Raw genomic sequence first — 25,112 nt, forward strand, 5'->3', positions numbered from 1 at the left:
AAAATCCAATGACTTCTTAGGGCCTGACCTTTCCAGCTCGGAAGAGGGCCTTGACGTTGTTGGAATCAAGGGCCAGAACGTCTCGGCTGGTGCTGAGGGCCTCATTGTACTGCTCCAGCTTGAGCTGAGTGGTGGCCAGGTTGTTTAAACACTTGACTCTGTAGTCGTGAACCTCCTGCTCCTCCTCCTTCACGCCACCATCACTGGTATCTGTAATGGTAATGGTTTTATTTCATTTGAACATGCATCAGATTACAGTTGAATGCATCACATAATCAGTTCACAGTTCCACATGTCCAAAAGGAGTAGGAAGAAGCAAAGCTTATTAAATCCTACCCCTCCATCTGGTACTTTTACAATCAGTAACTGTTACATTTGTTCACTTCCTGCTTTCCTAATATAGTTTAAGTTTTTTTTTAATTTAATTTTTGTCACGTACCGAAGTACGAGGTGACAAAGGACTTCAGGGAGAATAGCATCACTCTTTTGGACCATCCTTCATGTTCCCCTGATTTCAACTGTTACATTTGTTCACTTCCTGCTTTCCTAATATAGTTTAAGGTATTTTTTTTATTTTAAAAAATGGTTTGTGGTATGTAGTGGTATGTACACACATCATTATATTGACAGTTACTATGGTACCCATTATGTCATTGTATGGTCATATAACCTCGTACTTCGGTACGGGACAAAAAATTAAAACATTAAAAAAAAAACCTGAGAAGTAAGATGTGACACACAGACACACCCACAGGAAGATGATGCAGTGGGGTTGGAAAAGTCACTGTTGCACAATAATGAAGGAGTCCTTACACGGGGGTCATGATGACAGCTTCATTTGAAGTTGCTTCAACACGTGCTGTCACTGCTCAACTCCTCAAGTCCTGCACTGACCCCAGTAATAAACACTTCTTAGTAGCCTGAAGCATGATGTGACTTTCCCACCCTTTAAAGTATTGTCATACATCCACACATGATCCTTATTGGGTTGTTTTAATTTGGATAAGGAGGTGGATTATTTAATTAACTAATGGTATGTTTGCTCACTGTGGTTTATAAGCTTTGTGAAGTTGTTAAACACCCCGCAGACCTGGATAAGCATTGAATACTCATTCAGCTACTACAACATTAGCTACAACTGCAAATTGCAATATGAGAACAGACAAAAATCATGGATAAATTTATGTGCATTTTTATTTGTTGAATTAAGTAAGTGTAAAACGTGCCATATGAATATTTATTTTCAATAGCAGCAGAAAGACACAAAAAGCACCATATACAGAAAATAATATAAAATAATTATAAGATTATATTGCACATGTAAACAGTTAGATCTTAAAAATATATTTATAATTTGTAGTAGTTGCATATTTACATGGTGCAATTGAGGTTTTCTTCTCTATTTTGAATCGTATCTAAAGTTACTTGGTAAACTTGTTCCGTAGCATGAGTGGTGCACAGCGTCATCATAAAACAGATGTGCTACTTACAATATAAGAATTTTGCTAATTTTCAGTTAGCAGTACACAGACAGTGGCAATGGTAACCTGCATTGACTGGCCACAATATTAGGTACAATTGCAAAGTAGCACAAAAAAGGCATCAAGCTTTATGACATAAGGATGCTAAAATATTACACCCCTCTCAATACGTTGCAGTATGCACCATGGAATTTTAAATTTGTTTCATAACGTACGCGGTGCATTTCACAAGACAGCGGGCACGATCATGCATCAGTCACTGACGGTGTTTTTTGGGGGTTTTTCGGTGCTTTTGAGAAAAATACATTCAACAAGGCTGACTGTTTATTTCTTTGTTTGCATTAATCAGCAAATTCACACAGCTCATGAAAAAATAATTAAAGTTTAAGTCTGTTTGCGGTTGTGCACAGTGGTGCGCTGGATAAAAATTACCACTACATGATGCACACCATGCACTGCCACCTTGCACTGTAACATGAAATTAGAGCCCCAAGACCCATTTTATTTATTTATTTATTTTTAGCATTTTTGATGGCACAATACCAGAGGAAAGGCTGCTGTTAAACAAATAAACCAATAGTTACCCACACCTCTCTAAAAAAGTGAGGGGGGGCTTGGTCGAGGAAGAAGGCTTAAGAAAATCATCTACCTTGGTAATAAAGGCCAGCGACATAGGTCCAACTGATTTAAAAAAATATATGAAAATTGAAATTCCATACAGACCTTATAGTGGATCTCATTGGATTGTGCAGATGTACCTAATGTTATGTCTTTCCATCCTCTTATGACGTAATCTTCATAATGCGCTAATAATAAACTGATGTGCTGCTGCTCCCACATTATTGATGAATTATGAGGCAGCCCATGTTTTGGACTCAACATTTCCTCTCCCTTGCCAATGATTAGCATGATGAAGATGAAGCTGGGACTAATATGGATATTGATTAGAGGTGATTATGCAAAACAATTAAGCACCAAGCTTTTGATAATGTGGCTGTGCATGCTGATGTTATGATTAGTGATGTGGCTGGGTCACTCCACTGGTACTGATGGTTTTACTTTTCACTATTTAGTGGATGACTTCTTTATTTACTTGTATGACAATTCCAACACTGTTTGTACAGTTAATGAAGTTTATAAAAGATCAGATGGTTCTACCTCTGCTGCACGTGGTCAGCACATCCAGAGCCATACAATATGCTCGTGCAGCCATGGTGTATTCCTCCCTCTGGAAATGAAAGTTCCCTCGCTCTCGCTTCTGGTTGCCAATCCGGATACGATCAGATACGAGCAAATTTAAAGGATCTGGTTTGTCTCTGACGTCAAGCAGCTGCAGCTGGTACAGCAATGGAGCCCAGGCTGGGATGTCAGGCTCTCTGTAAAAGACACAAACATGTTCATAGGGAAAATAATCAATGTAACGACATAGGGACCGTAAGCAATGGTTAACCTTAAAGGTAACCATCCTCTAGTCACAATGCATTATTGAAAATCAATAAAAACAAATCAATAAGTGACAGTGTGTGATCAATAGCTGCGGTAAGCTAGTTAACTTCCTCAATAACACACTCTTTCATCCTATTCTATCTTCAGTCTATTCTTATAATAACCACAACATATTAACATATTAAACATATTCCCCAGATCTGAGTATTTTACTCAAGTGGAAGTTTATCTTCTTTGCGCTGTGCTTGAAACGCGCTTTATGCACACTGATGTGATCGGTATCGGATGATTTCATTCATAGATTATCGGTATCGACAGCGTAAAACCCTGATCGGAACATCCCAAATAGTAATACATTTTTAAATTAAAGATGCTATTCAGGCTGGTTTGAGAATGTGAAACTGGAGTGAACCCATCCATGGCCTCGTCTGACTTAAGAGTCACTCACACGGAAAGTCAATTTGCTCTGCACTCATCTGAGTCCTGTGACAACACCGTACACAAAGATGGCTCACAGCCATACTACCCGACAGTGGCATGCAAGTAAAGCCATTTTGTGTTTGGAGAGGAGACTACCTGGGGAAAATCCTTCATTTTCCTCACAGGACTAATAAAGTATGAGTAGCCTCATCTAATTCCAGCTGCTGTAAGGTTTTGGGTTGAATAAGGCAATGCTGATTTGTTAATAACAATATGCAAGGGCTGTTTACACACTGTTTTTTTTCCCAAATAATGATTTGAAGATGTTTGAGAGCTTTATTTGTGTTTTTGCTTTGAGAGTTTGAGAAAAGATTAAGATTAAGATATGCCTTTATTCGTCTCTCAGTGGGGAAATTTGTATTGCACAGCAGCAAGAGTACAGAGTCAGGTAAGCAGTACAAAAAACAAAAATCAACAGTTTTCCCAGAGTTATATACAATACAGTATGTAGATAATATGAAACGAGATGAGATATATAACCAGTCTATACACCGAGATCCTGTTAGAGAGTTAATATGAGGCATTATGGAAATACTTCACATAGAACTTAGTATATTGCATTTAGAGCCCTTAATATTGCACATGGAGGTTGATCAGATATTGCACAGTGAATGGGGTCTGGAGTAACTATAGTGACTATAAAAGCAAGTATTACACAGAAGTACAGTTTGGTCATGTGACCCCACCCTGCAAGGCAGTGGAAAGTGATAGTTCTGGGAGTAAATTATTTACGCCGCTTGTGTTAGTGACACAGTTTTTGTCTGTCTAACAGCATTAATCTTGCTCAAAGTTATCGTTACTGCATGTCAGCGAATGATCGTATTACCCTTTCACCTCTCTGTCCTCTCTGGAGACAAGTCCATCAGCACATATCTCTAAAACCTGGAAAACCTACATGCTCAAGGCCTGAAGGTTCCCAGACATGAGCAATCAGAACCAAAGAAAGACAGGTTTGTCCTCTCGTGTAGTTTTTCATTCCTTCATGTGCCATCAGTTGTTTCTAAGCAGCACAAGAAAACAAGTCAATTCATTCATGAAGACTAATCCGCACGTGACTTGGTTTGCACGGGAACCATTAGTCTTTCTAAATAGGCCTCACACATCAGAACGCCATTAGACACAGATTCTGTGCAAACAAATACTGTAAGAATGTGATGCCATCACATGATTAAACACAGCAAACGTACATACTCAACATGTTTTATGTTATCATGCACCTTTTTGCTCATTACATAATATACGTACATACTGTACATACACAATACAATGCTGTAATTGAACTCTGTGCATGTAAGTGATAATTAACGCACATCCTGCCTAAAACCCTTATAAGAGATCTTTTGTCTTTTACATTACTGGTAAATTCTACTTGTGTAACCAGAAAATCTGCTGAATGAATTTATCCACGCAGAGAAATCTGTTCCCATGATATCTGTCACTATTTTCTTTTTGTTTGTGGCACACACACACACACACACACACCTACTCATGAAACACCATGACCACAAATAGTTTGTAGTGTCATAAAATAAACGATAATAGTGCAAATAAAAAAATAATAGAAACAGAAAAAAATACAAATTAAATACTGGATAAAAATTATTATACTGTAGATTGAAATAAATAAAACATTGAAAAATGTCAAATATCATGTAGAGCTGTGGTTCCCCATAATTTTGACAATAAAATACCCCTTCAGACATTTGACCTGAAGCCATGTACCGTTTACACTAGCACACTTTTTATCTTAATTAACTTAATTAACTTAAAATTGAATACTGAACACAATTACTTGGCTCATTCATTTAATGGTAATTCCGTGTCAAAAATATGTATTACGCAGGGTCACATTTTGATCAAGTTTGACATGAGCACTTATAGATACTGTAAGTAAAAATCCTACATAGATTTTATTCCAGTCTGATGTTGGCATCTTTCACTTTAAGTCTTTAAGTCTGCATATTCATTTTGGGAAGGTTTAACAATCACGATAAAGCAGCATCCAAAATACAAAGTTACTTACAACCAGAAAAAGAGCCTCATTTTCACTTTTCATTGCTGTATCATGCGGGGTTTGGACCACCAATATAAATAAAATCTTCAAGATTAAACACTTACAATGCAGAAAATCCAACTGACATATGTGTTCATATCGTGCACACAGAGCAATAAACTACTTAACGTTCTGTCTCCTTTCTGCTCTGTTCTCCTTGCGCCGCGACGCATTTAGGTCGCTGGTTTCCTCCCACATTCCAAAAACATGCTAGGTTAATTGGCAACTCCAAATTGTCCATAGGTATGAATGTGAGTGTGAATGGTTGTTTGTCTATATGTGCCCTGTGATTGGCTGGCGACCAGTCCAGGGTGTACCCTGCCTCTCGCCCGAAGACAGCTGGGATAGGCTCCAGCGACCCTCGTGAGGATAAGCGGTAGAAAATGAATGCATAATACAGAAAATAATATAAAAGTTAGAAACATTATGTAGTTTGAACATTATGTAGTATGAACTACACATTATGTAGTTTGACAAATACATACATAACAAATATTGTAAATAACTTAAAATAAATAAAATCATACAAAATATGTTAATTCCCAATATCATGTAGTTAGAGATATATAGCTTTTGACTGTATGCACATACAATATATGATGCTAATAAAAATAAAATGAGCCCCAATGTATTATGAGGCTAGTGTGATTTCATACATTTCACTATGCATTGATAAGGACAAATTAAAGTCAACCCCCCCCCCCAGTAGAGATTAGAACTAGTATTAATACATGCTTGAAAGAGGTTGTTCCCTCTGCAGAGAGCACCAATCAGCAATGAATGCTAACAATCGTCACTGTTGTTTAATCATCATCAAAACATGAAAGATGCCCTGTGGCATGATTATTATTGTTATTGATGTTCCACTACACTGTGGAAATGGTTATGTCTAGCTACACAGCTTAATTAAACTTAGTTAGAAACATTTCCTGATGGAAAGAGCTTTTGTTTCAGATGAACGTCACAAATGTACATGGTGTGATTAATAAGTGTTTGCTTTGCAATTATCTCGGCTGTAAAACCTCAGGCTCATTAGGACACACCCATTTTGCGGTTCATGACTCACAAAGAGGACGCCTGAGTCATTTTTTTTTTTTTCAAATAATCAATGCAGGTAGAGAGCAGCTGCAGCCCGAGAGGACAAACCTTACCATCTTAAACAAAAGCAGGCTGTCACTGGAAGCGTTCAGCGGGGTGACCTTTAAAGCACCGCGTTGAACAACTCTTCACATGGAGGATTAACGTTCAAAGGAATGAGCTCAGACTTCCATCATGAGCATTAAGTAAGGTCGACATGACTGGCGAGCTGTTGAATGTAATCTGAGAATGCGAGCTCACTGACAGATCTACAAGGTTTCGGGTGTCATGAGGGTGATTAGTGACACACCAGTGGGCTGCTGCTAGTGAGTGGCAGCGCTTGGCCACAAACGTTATCAACGGTAGTATGTGTGCTACCGTGATAACATTTCATTGCTAGGTTAGGCTAAGAAATCAAATGTGTTGACAGCTCCAGGCTTTATTTTAACACGTGTAGAGAGGCCTGCTTTTTTTTTTAGCCATCCTTCATGAATTGGTAGACGTATACATGAGGCAGGTTCTTCTGCTTAGGAGCGACTCAACATCATTTCCATGAGGATGAACTAGAAATAGTTGTGTAATGACTGAGTTGCTCAGGTTTTTTACTGAACCGACACTTATGGGTATTTGTCTGGGTAACTTGTTCACTTCATTCATTCATTCATTCATTTTCTACCGCTTTTCCTCGGGGCGCGGGGGGTGCTGGAGCCCATCCCAGCTGTCTTTGGGCGAGAGGCGGGCTACACCCCGGACTGGTCGCTAGCAAATCACAGGGCACATATAGACAAACAACCATTCACACTCACATTCATACCTATGGACAATTTGGAGTCGCCAATTAACCTAGCATGTTTTTGGAATGTGGGAGGAAACCGGAGTACCCGGAGAAAATGCACTGGGAGAACATGCAAACTCCACACAGAGATGGCTGAGGGTGGAATTGAACCCTGGTCTCTTAGCTGTGAGGTCTGTGCGCTAACCACTCGTCCACCGTGCCGCTCAACTCGTTCACTTACTTAGGTAGATTAGGAAAGGTATTTAATTGGCATTAATTGGGCAACTGTTACTCTAATACTTTGACATTCATTCATTCATGGGTACCAGTCCAGGGTGCGCCCACAAAACATGTTAGGTTAATTGGCTACTCCAAATTGTCCATAGGTATGAATGTTAGTGTGAATGGTTGTTTGTCTATATGTGCCCTGTGGCTGGCGAACAGTCCAGGGTGTACCCCGCCTCTCACCCGAAAACAGCTGGGATAGGCTCCAGCACCCCCACGACCCTTGTGAGGATAAGTGGTAAAAAATGAATGAATGAAGGTGCCAAAGCCTACCACACAAGTCACACTTTGTAAACTACTACTTTTTTAATGGAAGGGTTTTGACAAAATTCAAATGGATCCAAAGTGAATGCTTCTAGTGTGCATAGCTAAAGATATTATTAGTTGGTCTTAAAATACTGACACTTGAACATTTGTTAGGAGCTTGAGAGTTTCTGTATTTACAAACCACCTTGCAGGGGAAAAAATGACTTGATATTTTGGCACGGCGGCAGAGCTGAGGTGAAAGTTTAATGAGGCAGAGGCTCTGAGTGAGACACAGGCAACTTAAAGGGTTTTTTTTAGTGGCATATTTCCTATTTTTGGTCCCTCTGGCACACAAAAAACACTTTCATGCAGAAAGAGCCCAAAAAAGTACATGTTTATTAATGTGGTTGTGGCTTCCTGTGGTGCACAACTGCACTGCATCATAGTAAAATATGTTACTGTATATATACAATATATATATATATATAATATACACTTCTCACAGTGCAGTTCCACACACTGCACAACACAATTGTTACAATCACACTATTGATACTAATAATATCAGTCAAAACTGTGTATCATCATCCCATTATTGTGTCCTCAGACATAAATGGAGGAAAATAGTTTTTCCTGCTCCCATAAACACCGTACGTGTAAAGCCACACGACAAATGAAACAATCTAATCAACAATGAGTGAATACACTCGCTGTTTACGAGTCAGTAGTGATTTAGTGCCTGACGTCGGTGTGACGCAGTCGTATTGTCAGTGTCAACATCTGGTCGGTCATCTTGAGCGAAGCAAAGCACTTTTTCCCCTGCTGTGTTATGGGAAGTTGTGTTTGCATTTCACATGAACTGGATTCAATTGTTTGTCGCGCGTCGGCAGACATCCGAACTAAGATGTGTGATAGTGGTCTGACTCACCCTGCCATGCAGACCCCTCGCTGCTCTCAATGAAAGGAAAATGTCCCTCAGAGCAAATCAGCAGTTACTTTGACGTCAGGCTCTCCACTCCAAAGGCCAGTGTTGTGCATCACAGTGGTTTCTATGGTTACAACCTGGATATCATACTAATATAGAAATACATGTGGAGAGAAGCTTGCATAATTATGAAAAGCCTGTTAATTCTTTTAGGGTGAATACAATTATTGAAGCTTAGGTTAAAGTATGACATTTAACTTTGATGCATTGATGACGGTTCACAAGATAACAATGACAGATCAGATCAATCAATGACTAGTGATGAGTTCTTTTTATAGCCACTGATTAAAAGAAAATGTCAGATGCTAAAAAGCATTTCACTTTCTGTCTCCATTACGATACTGCTTGTCGTCTGTTTAAATACCATATTTTTGGGACTATAAGTCACGCTTATTTTCATAGTTTGGCTGGTCTTGCGACTTATAGTCAGGTGCGACTTATATACTTACAGTATATAGATCAAAATTTAATGTTTTTTTTCCTATTCATTACACATTTTGATTGATGCAACTTATACTTCAGAGCAACTTACAGTCTGGAAAATACAGTAATTATTTCCATAATTATGTGACACAACAATGATACATTTACTTCCTGGTGCTATATTCTACAGACTGACAAATAAACAGCGAGTTCCATAAGTGAACAAACACTCACACTGAATTGGAATGATTGACACGATTCATAAAAAGTCGGGTACATAAATGACTAATTATTTGTACTACAGTACAGACAATGACTGACTAGTAGACTGGCCAATGATGAATGAGTTATGTACAAATTAGTAAGTCAAAAGTTATTATTTCACTTACAGGAAGTGAAAATGTACTGACTTGTGTATTTGTATACTTTTATGCTTTGTGACCAATACACAAAGATATATTGTAGATGTGTGTTGTGTCTGTTTTGACTCCTGGCTAGATGTGCAGCACCACTCCAACCTTGTTAAGTAGCTTAGCTGTTATCCTGCCCTCGGTAAGACGTCACATCTGTTTTCCCTCGCATGTTGCCACACTGACCAATGTTCGGAAAAACAGCCTCCTATTAGAGTGAAATAAACAGTGTGAGGCCCCTGAGCTGCTTCCGCGCCATGTGCTTCCCTCTCCTGTTTGTTTGTATTTCCTGCTGCAGCTATAAGCCAGGGGAAGTCCTGACTGCCAAGCTTCTCAAAAGTCTCCATATAATCTACAGCTGATTTTCTGATCCTGTTAAAATCAATCCAATCTTGGCCTCAGGGTATCTGCAGAGCAAATGGTGGCCTTTCAACAGCAATTCACTATAAGTGACTGACTTTTACAAGGAGACTCATGAGGATCATTTGCTCTCAAACAGCAGTATCTATGCAAGCAAAAAAAACACTGCAATGAATTGTATTTTACAAGAGTCTTGAAAAGTACAGTCATCCTTTGTTTATTGCGGTTAAGTGGTTTCCGGATTTGACCACAATAAGTGAATTGTGTTTTTTTTACTCCAAATAAGGTGATGACTATAATTAAAATGACTGCAGCTTATCAGTTTAGCATCAAACAAGTCAGACATAATTTTAATGACGACAGGAGTTAATCCCCAACACTCAAGCATCAGTGGAAGTCTTTAGGTTCACGGTCAAAGTGTGTGTGTGAACGTGTATATAATGTTCCAGACGACTGATGACGAAACAGTGACGTCTCAGTGAGATGACTCACCCTCCTTGTCCTGAGTGACAGAGTACCCTCCGTCTTCCAGGCTACCCCTCGTCACCTCACACATCTTTTCAGCACAGACATGGTCATGCTTATTCTCACACACCATTGCAACTCATGCATGAATGTGGTTTACATCCCTCTGCAGTAGTGGTTCTCAATTATTTTTGTCATGCTCCCACTGAGGGATGTTGAAATGTTTTCATAGATAATATCTATTTATTAAAGATGAGCAAGTACTGAATCTGTATCTGTACTCAGGATGGACGGGGCATAAACAGAAAGTGGCCGTGGTGTAAATCTGAAATTGCCATGGATTGATCAGAAGTTGCTGTATTTTTATTGTTTATTATTCTGTTATATGTGTACTGTGCATGTGTGCAAGTGATCTGTAAGACTACAACTTTCATGGTTACTTTATGCATTTTTGTTTCATTTTTCCAGTTTTATTTCATATTTTGTTTGTGTAATGTGCCATTAACAAGCCCGTACTTTAGACATCCCTGGTTTACATATTTCACAGGGAGAGAGGAGTGTCAATAAATGAGTGTTTCCATGCTGTATTTTCTTAGCAATATCACTAAATGACCCCCGCGATAAGCAAAGGCTTCCACAGCAGTGCACACACACCAGGTTGCGGGGGTACACTCCAGCGACAAGTTTCCTCGTGCAGGAATTTGTGAGACTTTTAGTGCATGAGTGGGAGATAACTTACTTCACTGGGAGCTCCAGTATCCATCAAATAACATAGCTAGTTAGCTACGTGAGTTAGCTTCAAGTGCATGTTGTACGGCTGAGACGTCATCGGGCGTCAACGCAAGAGTTGCCAAAGTGAACAAGGCAAAGTTGTAGATTTATATACAGATGTGCAAAAAATGCTGTATCATTTGAATCACTTTATTTGGACTTATTTCAAGAGCAAAATGCAAATGAAAGGGTTGAAAACTCCCTGAACAGCCCTGACACACAGGCAGGCGCCAGCGAGTCCGTCTAGGGAGGGGCGGTCACTGTGTGTGACGGGCCAATCACAGAGCGTGAATGCATGTTGAGGATTTTTCATCATTACGATTACAGATAATGAAGAGCTGCTCATACTCTGCAAAAATGCATTATCCGTAACGGATACTCGTTTATGAGTATCTGGCTCATCCTTACTATTTATTTACCTGTACTGCTCAGACTGAACTTGATGCTGAAATGGAGAGCAGTGAAGTATAGAAGCGTATTCAAGAGTCAAATTGGGAAAAGGTGTATTGGAGGAAGGGATTCCCATTGTAAAATTTGAATGTAGAGAGATGGCCCTAATTGATTAATAAATAAATCATATCCTTCTCATGTGTTTGAACACTATAGAACACAGCATACTTGAAGTCATATGGGGTTTGTTTTAGAAGCCACTCGTGTTTCTTCAGGGCGGCTCAAAGGAGGAGTTTTAAGCGAGCAGCCGCCTCACATTTTGTTTTGCCCTGAAAGCATGCTGAGCGTCATGATTAAACAACATAGCTTCAGCCAGCTGCAGATGCATGATGAGGGTTTCTAGCAGTGACGCAGATCACTGCTGCATTCCAGCGTACACAAACATTTTTTTTTCACTAACTCATCAGTCAGAGGCATGATGCAAGGGTGCAGATACTCTCAGTAATGTTACATTGAACCTTAAAGGTCAAGTCCGATTTTGATTTGTCAGATTTTGTCAGATTTGTAACCAATTATTCTCGAATATAAATAATCTTTTCCTGGGTCAAACTGTTGCCATGAAAGAACCCTTATTAAATGTATAGTGTCAATGTTTTAAATAGCACTTTAACATTCTTTAACCCCTATTATGTTATTATTTTAATGATGTTCTAACAGTAACATCGCCTGTGCTAAATATCTTAATACAAAGCCTGCAGTGCTGGCAACTAGTATCAATCAGCTACAGTCATCTGAACTGTAAGTTTTTAACATTTTGTTTTTCTTTACATTAACCTAGCATGATTTTGGTATAGATAGACAGATCATTTATCTCCAAGAGAGATTCCCAAATATGATATATTTGTTGTCTGTTGGACAAGTGCAGAGTTCTGAAATTCGTTAATAATTTTACTGTGGCATTTTCAAGTCAAATTTCAAGCCAGATCTAACTGGCAAATAACAGATGTTGGAGTTAAGTTTAGAATCTGAAGTTGAAGCAAGTCATGACCCATGGCCAGTAACTGTATTTTTAAGAGTAATTAAGATAATTAAAGAGCATCCCAGCAACTTGTGCATGCGCTTTAAAAATCCATTTGTGAGAAGTGACACAGCAAACCCTAAGAGTTTAGAGAGACAAATTCAACCAAAATATACTAAGACAAACAAAAAACATGCGGTGGTCATTCATGACAAAGCCAACTCAGCCAAATGGTGAGTTGCCTTGTCTAAAAATATGCTATTCAAATAAATGTTACGGTCCCACTAAACACCCCATGCCCGTGAAATAGAGAAGTAGCTGTAACTGAAGACAGTGCTATATTACAAGAAAGACAGCATAGATGACAGAGATAAGCTCGCTTGCTGTAGAGGGTGTGTGTGTGGGGGGGGGGGGGGGGGGGGGTGTTGGGGATAAGTAAACATCCACAGAGATTAAACGAGAGACACACTCTGTGAAAAAGCTGCGCTCGGTTGCAAAAATACAGCTGTGTCCCTTTCACAGCTAAACAGATCTTTTTAAAAAAATTGTATTTTCAGGTCCTTGAAGTGTCAAGTTAATGCAGCAATGGTTGTTATAAAAAAGAGGAGAACATGTTTGCCCGATCTTATCTGGAGTTCACTAAAGCTGCTGGTGATCAACGGCCTCCTCCTAAACTTTGAGGCCTTTTGTGGGTGTGGTTCCCGTTGCGGAAAACAGAGACAGACACAGCTTTGGACATCTCAGTAGAACTTGTTTGGGCCAGGTGATCATACAGATAAAAAAAAACAAAAAAACAATAATTTTCAGATCACATCTGAGCTCTGCAGTGAGATATTGTTGACGTGTGTGTCATTGTTGCATACATACATATACAACGCATACATAAGGCACACCGTGTTATAAGGTACATGCTAATACATGCGGTCTAAACAAAAAAGGCAATGGATGCAAAGCAGTGAGTTTAGTTTAACTTTATTCTACTATTTAACAGTCTTCTCCCACACATCCATCAAAGTCCTCATCTTATGACTCTGAATTGAATAGCTGGGCAATTTCGCCATCAGACATGCCGGGTTCCTTCACATCATTGTCGGAGTCAGTCTCATTGTCAGGTAGCTGTCCAGCAATGACACCAGCTTTAACCAAAGCTTGAACAACAGTTAATGCAGTACTTTAGCCCAAGCATCCAGAATCCATTCACATATGGTGGTGTCAATCATATGTTGCCGTCTTTTATCGATCACTCTCACGCTGCTCGCAACTTCACTTTGAACGCCCTGTTTACACCAATGTCCACAAGTTGGAGTTGGAGATCCATCCATCTACTACCGCTCATCCGGGTCAGGTCACGGGGGCAGCAGCCCAAGCAGGGAGGCCCAGACTTCCCTCTCCCCAGCCACTTTGTCCAGCTCCTCTTGAGGCGTTCCCAGGCCAGTTGGGAGACATGGACCCCAGGGAGACGTCCAGGAGGCATTCTAACCAGATGCCCAAGCCACCTCATCTGGCTTCTCTCAATGCGGAGGAGTAGCGGTTCTACGCCGAGTCTCTCCCGAATGACAGTGCTTCTCACCTTATCTCTAAGGGAGAGCCCAGCCACCCTGCGGAGAATACTCATTTCGGCCGTTTCGTGACCTTTCGGTCACTAGTACTATACATACTCCACATTATTCTCTCATTGGTTTATCGCTGCCATTGTACATGCCCCTGTGTCAGTGGGGAAATGGTCAGACAGTCAATCAAGCAGAGCGCTTACCAAAGTAAAACAACATTTTTCAGATTTTTTAACTCAGTGCACACATAAGGTGCACCGGAATATAAGGCGCATCATCGATTTTAATCAAATTAAAGGCTTTTAAGTGTGTCTTATAGTACGAAAATACGGTACCTTTGATGGCATCACCCCAGGGACAAGTCCTTGCACAGCCAAGCGTTTAATGATTTACACTTTTTCTGACAGTGTCGAGGAGAAGTCATGCCCATAAAAATGACAGAAACCTATAAAGCCTCTGCGGGGAATTAGTTACTCTGTCTGGCTGCAATGAAAAGCAGAAGTACCAGTTCTTGCCTGTCTTATATTACATATGGTAATAAAAGGAAAAAGGACATGTAGGAGAAGGACACACGCAAATAAAAAAACATGGATCTCATGTGTGACATTTGGACAGCATATACAAACACTGAGTGTTTAGAAGGTGGTTTCAGTGTTAGATGGCAGCTCACATATATCCTCATTCAAGACTTAGATTTTTGGGGCTGTCTTCATGTTGTCGCTTATATAACCATGTGGACTGTTACCTTTCGCTTCTCATGGGTATGCCTGTGAGGACATGAAAAGGCCTCTGCATTTGCCAACATCTTCAAAGTGTCAACAATGATTACCTTTGAGCCCATTTCCAAGATGTTTCACCTGTCACCCTAAGTTATTTGTTCTGGCTAAACATTTGATATTTCAACTCAAACACATCCCGTGCATCTATGCCAATTTTCACGTTTTAGTCAACGCAAGACCTCAAAACTACTGTAGTATTGCAGATTAATTTAAGACCTGGTTAGGATGACATTGATTGATTGAGCAGTGATAGCAAACATGTTTGCGGGAAGAGAAAATGAAATGTCACGAACAAACAAAAAAACTGTAAGGAAGTACCGACATTTGACTTTAACTTAAAAAATGTAAAGATTATTCCTGTTCCTAGAGTCCTGCAAAACTGACTGAAAATAGTCAAATCTGATTTTGTAACTATTGTGTACGTAAGAATAATAGTTGAATATAGTTTTTTGTTGTAAAAGCACAGGGCTACAATGCGATTGATCAAGCGATGACCTGTTTCTTCCGTCATGCATTTACTGTGTAATCAACATCAACAGAACAACAGTTCCCACGGAAGCTTGTTGCCAGAGCATACCCCCTCAAGCCGGTGTATGTGCACCGCTGTGGAAACCTGCATCCAGCCTTTGCTTTTAGAAGGGGTCATTTAGTGATAGTGCTACGAAAATACTCCACGTACACGCTCCTCTGAGAGAGCGTAGCTGTATTTGCGGACATAGAGCAAATGCTAGGTATGTTATCAGATGGATACTGCCGCAACTTCGAAAAGATGACTATTCTCTGTGATGTAAGTGCTGTCCCACTCATTTGCTAAAATACTTTTTTTTTTTTTGTATGCATCGTAACTCCGCTCTGAATTCCCGTATGGTGCTCATTAAATCCGCATTAATTCATGTAGGAGCACCTGTGCTCCCATAAAGCTAACCGTACAGTCCTGGCAATCCCTACAAATAAACAGATCTGATTTTACGTTTTTTTTGTCCACCTCAAAAAGCAAAAAAGAATACTCAAATAAACTCAAACAAACATGGCAAACAACAGTAACTTTATTTAATTTGTGTTACGTATGTTGAGTATGGTGAGTTCCTTGACTGGAGTAGGACAGGCTGCATGCCTGCCCAACAGCCATAAAAGTATAAAAAGCAGTCAGATTTTGCCCAAGTAACAGTAACAGTGAAAACTGAAAAAAAGTGTGGAACGGCTAGCATCATCTGTCAACATCCAGACATGTCTGTATGCAAGCTCAGAAACGAATTAAAAAGGCGAAAAAACATCTGCCTTTGTTGTTAAACGACACAGTGGGACAGAGCTTTTTCATAAACGTACACTTTGAGACCGGTTTTCCAACAACTCAGTTGCCGTGTAAAATAAATAGCCAGCACAATACAGCTTTTATATATTTCCAGTTAAACAAATCACCACAACACAGTCATCCATTACAGAAGGCTTCATCACGATACTTCTATGCTGTGAAGTGACATGGTGAGATGGCATTCTGCCAGATCAGTCCTGGATAAACAAGCAAAGGCAGCATAATCGGAGACTCACCTTTACATGACGTTGTAATCAATCAGTTAAAAAGCCAAAACTCAAAAAACTAATCACAACACAAGACTTTGATACAGCCAAAACAAACTTCACATTCGCAGTTAATATGCAGTCATCAATCATCACAGTAAGTGTGTGAATTCTCGGCAATGAACAGATGCCTTGTTGGGCTTGCTTTCATCGCCATCATTTGTACAACCAAGGCTCAGGCAGGCTAAACCAAAGAACGGAGATTCATCCCACTCCCAGTTCTACTGAAGGGTTTTTATTTGGTGATTATCCACTTGAACTATATGGAGGCTTAATGTTTTTACTTGGATAGGAAACATGGGTGCCCGAGGGTTTAACCCTAAGACCCTTATTATTGTGTGAATCTTGCTACTATGGAAATAAAAGTCAAACTGTACTTACTGCTGACTGACCACATACTAATTTAGTTAAATACTAATGTTTAACCAGCAATATAATGAACGGCAATCAATTGCATGTTTCACATGTGTTAACCAGACCACACAACTACTTATTTCCAACAATAACTTGATATTGATAGAAGGAAAAAGTACCCCTGTAGCACACTTCTCTCATACGCAAGGGAAAGTGAAACACACTTATTTGCCACTTGGTGAGAAATGCTGCAAGCGATCTTCATAAATAGCACAGATGACACATGCTGTAACAATGATTAACTAGCTGACATTTTCTGGCTGCACTAAACTGTACTAGTACTAAACTGGTGTTTATGTTTGCTGACAGCTGTTTAAAATAACATTACTGCACTTCATTTCACACGCAAGAAAAATAGGCCATAAAATGTAACGCTGTTTCATGGCAAGGAGGTAATGTTTTTGATAATTTACCATTTCATTACTGACCAATTTGGGGTGGTCCAAAGAAAAGCTAATTCAGTTTTGGCATTGAGCTGAATAAATATAATCAAACCTCAGTTTTCATATAATGACGAAAATTGTACCTAGAGTTAAAGGCAGTATTTATGGAGAAAAGGTTTAAATGTTGTTACTGCCTTGTCTTTAATTGTACGTTGAACCTTTTTACAAAATATTTCTGAAAAACATACAAGTGGCTCCTGCATCCTTTGTTACACTATCCTTTTCAAAAACTCTTTTTTAAATGTTGGCGTTTACACAACAACAAAGATTTTGTCCAATTTCAGTTTCAGCTAACTGCCAGAATACTTCAGGGACGGGGCAGCAGCATGAGAAAAATAAATCAAACATGCTAAGCTAATTTCACTTATGTTTAAAGGCAAAAGAATTTAGCTTTTAAGGCATTAGGGAAGGACCTAACCATATTGTATTCTCTGAGAGGAGGCTCACTAAATTTGACTACCGTACTAGTGACTCGACAGTGTTTGTCCGTAGGGAATCTGATGTTCCTTTCAAGGGCAGGTGATGGCGTATTCAGTCACTATTTGTCCCTCAAAAGGCACACATCACTGTATTTCATTATCGACAAGTCACGGCCCACCCTGTTTGTTGTGTTCAATCACCTTCTAGACTGTTCCATTAGCCTTGTAGTCGCCTTTTTTCAGTCCTGATGACATCACATAGGCTATGCACAGCCGGGATGACGACCGCTCCACTGTGCCAAATGAATCCCGCAGCGTGACCTGCTTTGAGCACTGCTCTAATAAATAACTGCATGGAAGTGCTCTTAGCCACAGTGTTTGCATCAAGCAACTGAGTTCAATCAATAAAACATAGACAGACTAACAAGATTTTCTGTCATTGTCCCGCTGTCTTTTTACAGCACAGAAATGTTGAAGCTGTCAAATGTAGTTTGGGAATGTCAGAATCCTGGGATTTAGTCTGCTGATTCATATAATCTTTTCAATAGAAACCGCCAAGAGGAGCCAGTAAAGCAGTACATAATACTATTCTTGTTGGTGTAAGGATTACAGACAGAATAGATGTGACACAACTCTCAAAATGCAACTCTCAAAATAATCTATCCATTAACGGAAGTTAGCTTTGTCAAAGATATCTTTCTGTGTTTTTCTCAAGCCGCTCATTCAATTCATTCATTCATTCATTTTTTCCTTATTCTTCCTTCCTCTTCATTACAGCTATTACATCATCATAATATCTAAACATATATAAAAGCACTGATAAACACTGTGCACGCACACACACACACACAAAATCTCGCCATTTGTTAGTTTATGTCTACTGGTTCAGTTTGCCCACACAATAACCCTCCCCTCACTTATCAAAGAACCACTATCTAAATACTTATTTTTTTGTGTTTTGGGGGCCGTATTCAAAATTGACTTTGGCAGTTTGGAGGCATGACCCAGCGGAAGCACAGAGCTGCCTGTGATTGGTTGCTTTCCAGGAAACATAAAGTGCATCGGCTGATCATCAATTACTGTATGCCTAACTTTCTATGAGTTATATGTATAGAATTATCTTCAAGATTCTGCAAGAAGTCTTGCATTTGTATTTCCTTTTTAGCATCTTATTGAACCAATGTCACTGTTTGAGATATGCGCTACCATTTAATAAAATTTTGAATGTGAATTGGGTCTGCTGTATTCTGTCACATGGGCTAACGTTAGCTTAGCTCAAATGTTACTAAACTAATGTGTCTACATTATGTTCATTGTCAGGTGGCAGTGGACTTGTAAACAATTCTATTCAATTACATATAGATAACTGTTGTTATTACATTCATGATATATTCAAAATAAACATATTTACCCCACTTGGGACTCCTCAAGTGAGATGATGGAACAGATAGCGAGCTGTCAATCAACTGAGAGGAAAAAGTCACAAGGGTGGGGTTTCCTGGAAAGCAACCAATCACAGGCAGCTCTATGCTTTTGCTGAGTCCGGCCAAAAATCAGTTTTAAGACAGAATTATACATTCACGTGCAGAAAAGCATTGCACATGTACGATGTGTACTATGTAGCACTATGGAGAGCTTGTGGTCAAGTGCGCATGCGAGTATATTCTACAATACTCTAATTTAATTGAAACAAACTGGTCATACATTTCTTTTTTTGCGCCTCTCGACTTTTGTCACATTTCCAACGCCATATGCATGTCTTACAACAGTCTTAAACGAAGAATATTCAAGATGGAGGGCGAGAGGACAAAAATGTATTGCCAACTACTGGATTGGCATGGACGGGACATAACACGCTCACAACGCTAGCTCACTCGGCTATAAAAATGTTTGTAAAAGTACAAAGTTGAGAACACAATGTTGCCGGCAATTATCACATGCACTACCAGCTGTAAAATTGTATCTGGTTTTTGCTTTTGTGCATTAGTCCTGTGTGCTTCGCAAAAATGCACATTTACTGCCATATCCTGGTTTTCATTCAGCTCTTACGGCAACATGTTCATTTAACAGGACCAGAGGGCTGCCATGCACTCCTAGCACATATATAGTAATGGCAGCTCGTCTGAAATCACCTAATCTTGTTTACTCTACTGTAATGCATGTCAGGTATTTAAAAAAAACAGCTCAGGTTCGATGTTTTCATTTTTAGAAAGATATAAACATCCAAAATGAGTTTGTTTATGACCAGTACCAACAAGATAATCAACAACAACTGGCTGTTTAAATGTATTTTCTCTCTCAAATGTATTATGCCATCAAATCAATGTACGGTTTTATTGTCTTGACCTAATCTTGTGAGGTTATCTCTCGCAAACATTTGAAACAAATAGCAATTTTAAACAAATATTTTCATCCATGTCACACCATCGTGGGCTGTGTTTATACTGGAAAGGTTCTAAACCTAAGCCATTGGTCGTAACATGAGCAGTGTCCTCCCATAGGTTGGGAGGTTACAAACATAGGCGGACTCTCAATGGGGCTCGGAGGAAGCCATCTGCTCCTGTTTATGGTTCATTAACCTTGCTGCCCTGGAAAAACAGGCCGCCCCCACAGCAACAGGTACAGCAGGCCTGAGCCTCGGCCCGATATCACGTCAATATTTTTTTTTATAAAGATGACCATCAAAAAAGTATGCCATTCTGTCGCCTTTACATTTACCATAAACAGCTGCACAAGTCTTACCTTCCTAGAAGCCCATATGCATACTGTGAATCTGCCAGCAGTAATGTGATCTCGCCCCTGTGCATGGATAGCACGCACTCCTCCAGTGCCTGTGTACACATTACAGCAGTGTGTTACTGCAAGTAAACTTGTAGCCTTAGAACAAGTACTATTATGTCGGTAGCTGCAAGGATGGAGGTAGGTACATAGCTAATGTAGCTAAACACACAGATAGATAGAGAGATACATAGATAAAAAGGTAGCGAGCAGGGTGGTAGCTAACTAGCGAGCTCGGTAGGTAGGATGTAAAATAATAATGTAAAAAAATTATTAGCTTGGTAGGTGACTGGTCGATACTGGTGGGTAGGGAGGTAGGAAACTGACTAATTAGGTTGCTAACAAGGGTGCTAACTAGCTAGTTTTGCTAGGTAACTAGGTTGTAAGGGTACGTACAAAAGTGATAATTAGCTTGGTGGGTAAATAGCTAGTTCAGGTTCGATGTTTTCGCTTTTAGAAGGAAATAAACATTAAAAATGAGATTGTTTTTGACCAAGCCAACAGTTGGCTGTAAATAGCTAGTTCGGTTGCTAAAAATGGTGTATCAAGATAATTTGGTTGGTAGGGAGGATAATGTCGGCAGGAACATGTAGGATGACACGTAGATGCTCAAGGACGACATCTTATGCAGCAGATTGCTCTGGTTCTGGGCAATTTAATGGCTCAATGAAAACATTTTCATCAGTATTTAAAGAAACAGGACGCTCACGACAGGATGTGAAAACAGGAGATGAGGACATTTTCCTTTATAACTCTGTCAGTACATACCTCTTTTGATTGGCTACCTAGAAAGGTGTGTAGCAAATTAGCTTGGTATCTTACAAATACTGAATTCAGTATGGCTAAATACGTAGATAGATAGTGTAGATAGTCAGGTCGTTAGCATAGTGTTAGCTCACTACCTAATTTGTTTGGCAGTCGATACAACAGATACATTTTTAGTGCAATGCAGAGAGTGGAGAAGGTCAGTGGACACGAAAAATGATTCAGTTCATACACACAATCATCTTTAAGTAAACATTACAGTACTGTACACAGCAATGCTCTTAAAGTGAAAGCCAGGCCTAGTTTCTTTCAGGGAAGTGAAGGTTTCCTGTAATAACAATGTTAAAAAGTATTACCTGGAAACTTTCAAAGCCACAGTAGTCCTTTGTCTATAGTAGGGCAAGGAATCATATTTGCTAAGTCAAACTCCATGGCAGCATGGAAAAAACATTATTCCTCTGGAATACCAGTAACTCTATTTTAAGCGAATGGTGATGTACCAGAATGTAACTTTGTCCGCAAAATGGCTGACCTTTGGACCCATTTTCCCACTATTTAACATACCATGGTGCAGAAATACCAACATATAGTAAGTCTATAATGTAAAGTAAAGCTCACTGTAGTTATTACCTGGCTCGCATCTCCTTCTCCGATAACAAACACCAACTTGCAGTCCTTCTCCACAACTGTACGATCCTCCAGAACACCCTGCATCTTCACGGTGACCTCCTGGCCCCAGGTGGGAATTTGGGCGTCTGCGGTAGCAGCCTCCAGTACCTTCTTCCTCAACAGTCGGTCATCTAAAGTACACGCAGGAGAATAAAGAAGTCAGTCAGTTGCTCAGTTAGAGGTTTTTCGCCACGAAAACAACCTTTTTGGGTTTCATTAGTGCATGTTGGCAGAGTATGATCGCGATTAAGTTGAACATGAAATAGTCATACCTCTGTTCGTGGATTTTGGCTTTCTCCTCCAAATTTCATATGAGTTATTGTTATTGTTCAAGTCCGCAACTAACTGTACATACACCAATGTTACAGTGAGGGCCACTACTGAAATGTAAATGTCAAAGCTGTACGTTCTCATGTAGTCCTCCAACTTTCTGGAGCTACAGGACATGCCAAAAGAGTAATATTGTATGGTCTCCTACCTGTTATGTCCTGCCAGTCTTCCTTCACAAACAGCTCCTCAAAGGAGGTCATGGTCCACTCCTCCAAAGCATAATCTGGAAAGAGACTCTCCACTGAGCTGTCTCTCTCCAGAACATCATCCTCCATGGATGGATCTTGGAATCGCACCATCTTCCAGCTGTTTGTCTTCTTCAGCTTCCTCTGCTCTTGGCATCTTGTCATCCCGGCACCCTCTCCTTTAGTATCAGTGGAGCATGTGGTCTCAGTGTTCTTACTGTCTTCCTCATCATCCCCATTGTTGCTGGTACACAGCTCTTCACATACCTCATCAGGACCACAGGGCAGCACACTGTGTCCGACCATGTCTGCAAGCTCAAGTGTGGCGTCTTTCATCTGAAGGTCCACCACTTTGTACTCCTCACAAGGCTCTAGTTCCATTTCCCGTTTCAGAGAGCGGTGGACACCATCTGCTCTCCAGAATTAGTTGACGCTCTCAGGTGTAAGTCAGGTTGTAGCTCAGCGCTGAAACGCTTACACCCTTCCAAAAGCACTAAAATATTCCGATGATGTAATATTTACAAAAAAATACACGCAGCGTTTTATTAATTCCAGATGCATCCCAAAATCCTGCCCTCATCTGCAGCTTTTTTTCTGCAGTCTGCAGTCAGAATGCACTTTGACCTCCTCTCTCCCTTGCTGGCATCCACTACATCCTCTAGTTATGCTGCAAAGACGCACATACAAAAAAAAGATCAATGTAAAGAAACGGTACAGCACGACAAAACACTCTCAGGCAGCAGGTTCGCGCTAATCTACGGGATTAGAAGAGAAAAACCTAATCTGCCAGAACGTCTGTAAGCTTCTTAATGACTGCCCCATAATACTGTTTCCATGAATGCATTCGACCAATAAGATGTCAGAGAGCATAAACTAATTTTCTTTTGGTGATTTAGTTGTTTTTTTATCATACAATGTGTTTATAACATGTGCTGGCTGAATGCACAATTCATCATGGGTTGGTAGTATATTAAGGCTATAAGAAAAGCTACTCACCATTAGAGTGAAGTAATGTTTGCACAGGAAATGATGCAGCCGTGCACATACTGTACACGCTGGCAGAAAAAAAAGGAGTTGGTTCAAAATCAGCGATGATGGTGACGCCAGACAGAATTTCAAGAAACATCATGTGTTTGCGCACACAAAAATAATTGGTCTCATTAAAACATACAAGAGAACATTTTGCCATTGGTGTTACTTTTAAATTGTTCCCTTAGTCACGCAGTTGTGCACATGATGTTCTCAGGGAAGGAACAGTTTGAGGAAAAAAAGCGGCCCAGTCTGCTTTTTATGTGGTCAAAATGGGCAGAACAACCTCAAAGGCATAGTAGTGTATAACTAGCAAATAAATACTCAAGTGTTGACTGTGCGGCTGCTGCAAATAGTTCTTGTTAGACTGCACTAAATCCAGGAAAATATATCACATTTTACAATAACAAAGCTTTACAAAATAATCATTTAACAATATTGTTAAATGATGTTTTAATATTGTGGGTGTCGTTTTGAGTGGTGAACAGCTGTTTATAATATTTAGGTTATTGTTTAACTAATATTTACTTACAGTATATTAACTCAATCAACGCAGGTCTCTTCAAAGAGACCATATTTACAATGACATTACATTCACTTGGTAAAATGATTCTTCCCATGACTTCTTCTTTATGACTTCATTCTCATAGCCCAGCCATTCATTTTCTATGCCGCTTATCCTCACCGGGGTCACAGGGATGTGCTGGAGCCTATCCCAGCTGACTTTGGACACAAGAAGTGTATATCCTGGGCTGGTTGCTAGCCAATCGCACATCATAATTCTCAGAACATTCTAACTTTACTTGTCGTTGTGCAGTTTCATTTTCATTTCTCTGCTCCTTCTTGTAACTTTCTGACATTTTTTTCCCTCCTAATTGACTTTATTCTTACAGCTTTATCCCATAAATATTACACATTTTCCTTGTACATTTTATGTTTTTCTACATTAAAATTAGGTTACCTTTATGAATGAATTTGGTAACTTGTAATTTCAGACCTTTCTTGGAATTTTACAACTTTTAGAATTTACAATTTATTTAAAGGGGACCTATTTTGTTTTTTCCACTTTTCTGACCTTTAAATGTAGTTAGAATGTTGTATTCTGTTCTGTGTTAAACAATGCCAAAGTTTCAGATAAGTGAGCCCTGAAAGAAGTTTGGAATGGCTCAAAACACTCGGTTTCAAAAGGCGTGGTAAAACTGCCCCTTACTGATGTCACAGAGGGGTGGACTTCCTTATGTGGTTCATAGTTAGGAAGCACTTTGGGTGTGTGACCAATCACAGCGGAGTGGGCATGCCCAAAGGCGGGCCGTGGGTGGTATAAATTAAAACAAACCACAAATCAAAGGAAATACTGCTGGAATAGGTGAAGATTCTGCTAAATCTATAAAGTTTTCTGTGCTAGTTATTGTGTGTAGCTGCTTTATAGGAGTCCACAACTCAATAGAAAAAAAATAGCATAATAGGTCCCCATTAACGAATTTACTCTTATAACATTGCTATTTTTT

At 39.6% G+C, this 25,112-nt stretch overlaps 1 protein-coding gene across 1 annotated transcript in view; it reads right to left on the bottom strand.

The window, feature by feature from the left end:
• fkbp16 (FKBP prolyl isomerase 16) overlaps positions 1 to 23,338 on the bottom strand; it is a 29,642-nt gene extending 6,304 nt beyond the window's left edge. Inside the window, exons 1-5 of the mRNA XM_058076068.1 lie at positions 22,539 to 23,338; positions 22,022 to 22,191; positions 20,591 to 20,679; positions 2,640 to 2,857; positions 29 to 210 (exon numbers count right to left, since the gene is read on the bottom strand). Coding sequence (XP_057932051.1) covers positions 29 to 210; positions 2,640 to 2,857; positions 20,591 to 20,679; positions 22,022 to 22,191; positions 22,539 to 22,956 — 1,077 coding nt within the window. The 5' untranslated portion in view covers positions 22,957 to 23,338. The remainder of the gene's footprint in view (positions 1 to 28; positions 211 to 2,639; positions 2,858 to 20,590; positions 20,680 to 22,021; positions 22,192 to 22,538) is intronic.
• Positions 23,339 to 25,112: the final 1,774 nt, after the last annotated feature.

Source organism: Doryrhamphus excisus, chromosome 6 (assembly GCF_030265055.1).
Source record: "Doryrhamphus excisus isolate RoL2022-K1 chromosome 6, RoL_Dexc_1.0, whole genome shotgun sequence".
NCBI lineage: Eukaryota > Metazoa > Chordata > Actinopteri > Syngnathiformes > Syngnathidae > Doryrhamphus > Doryrhamphus excisus.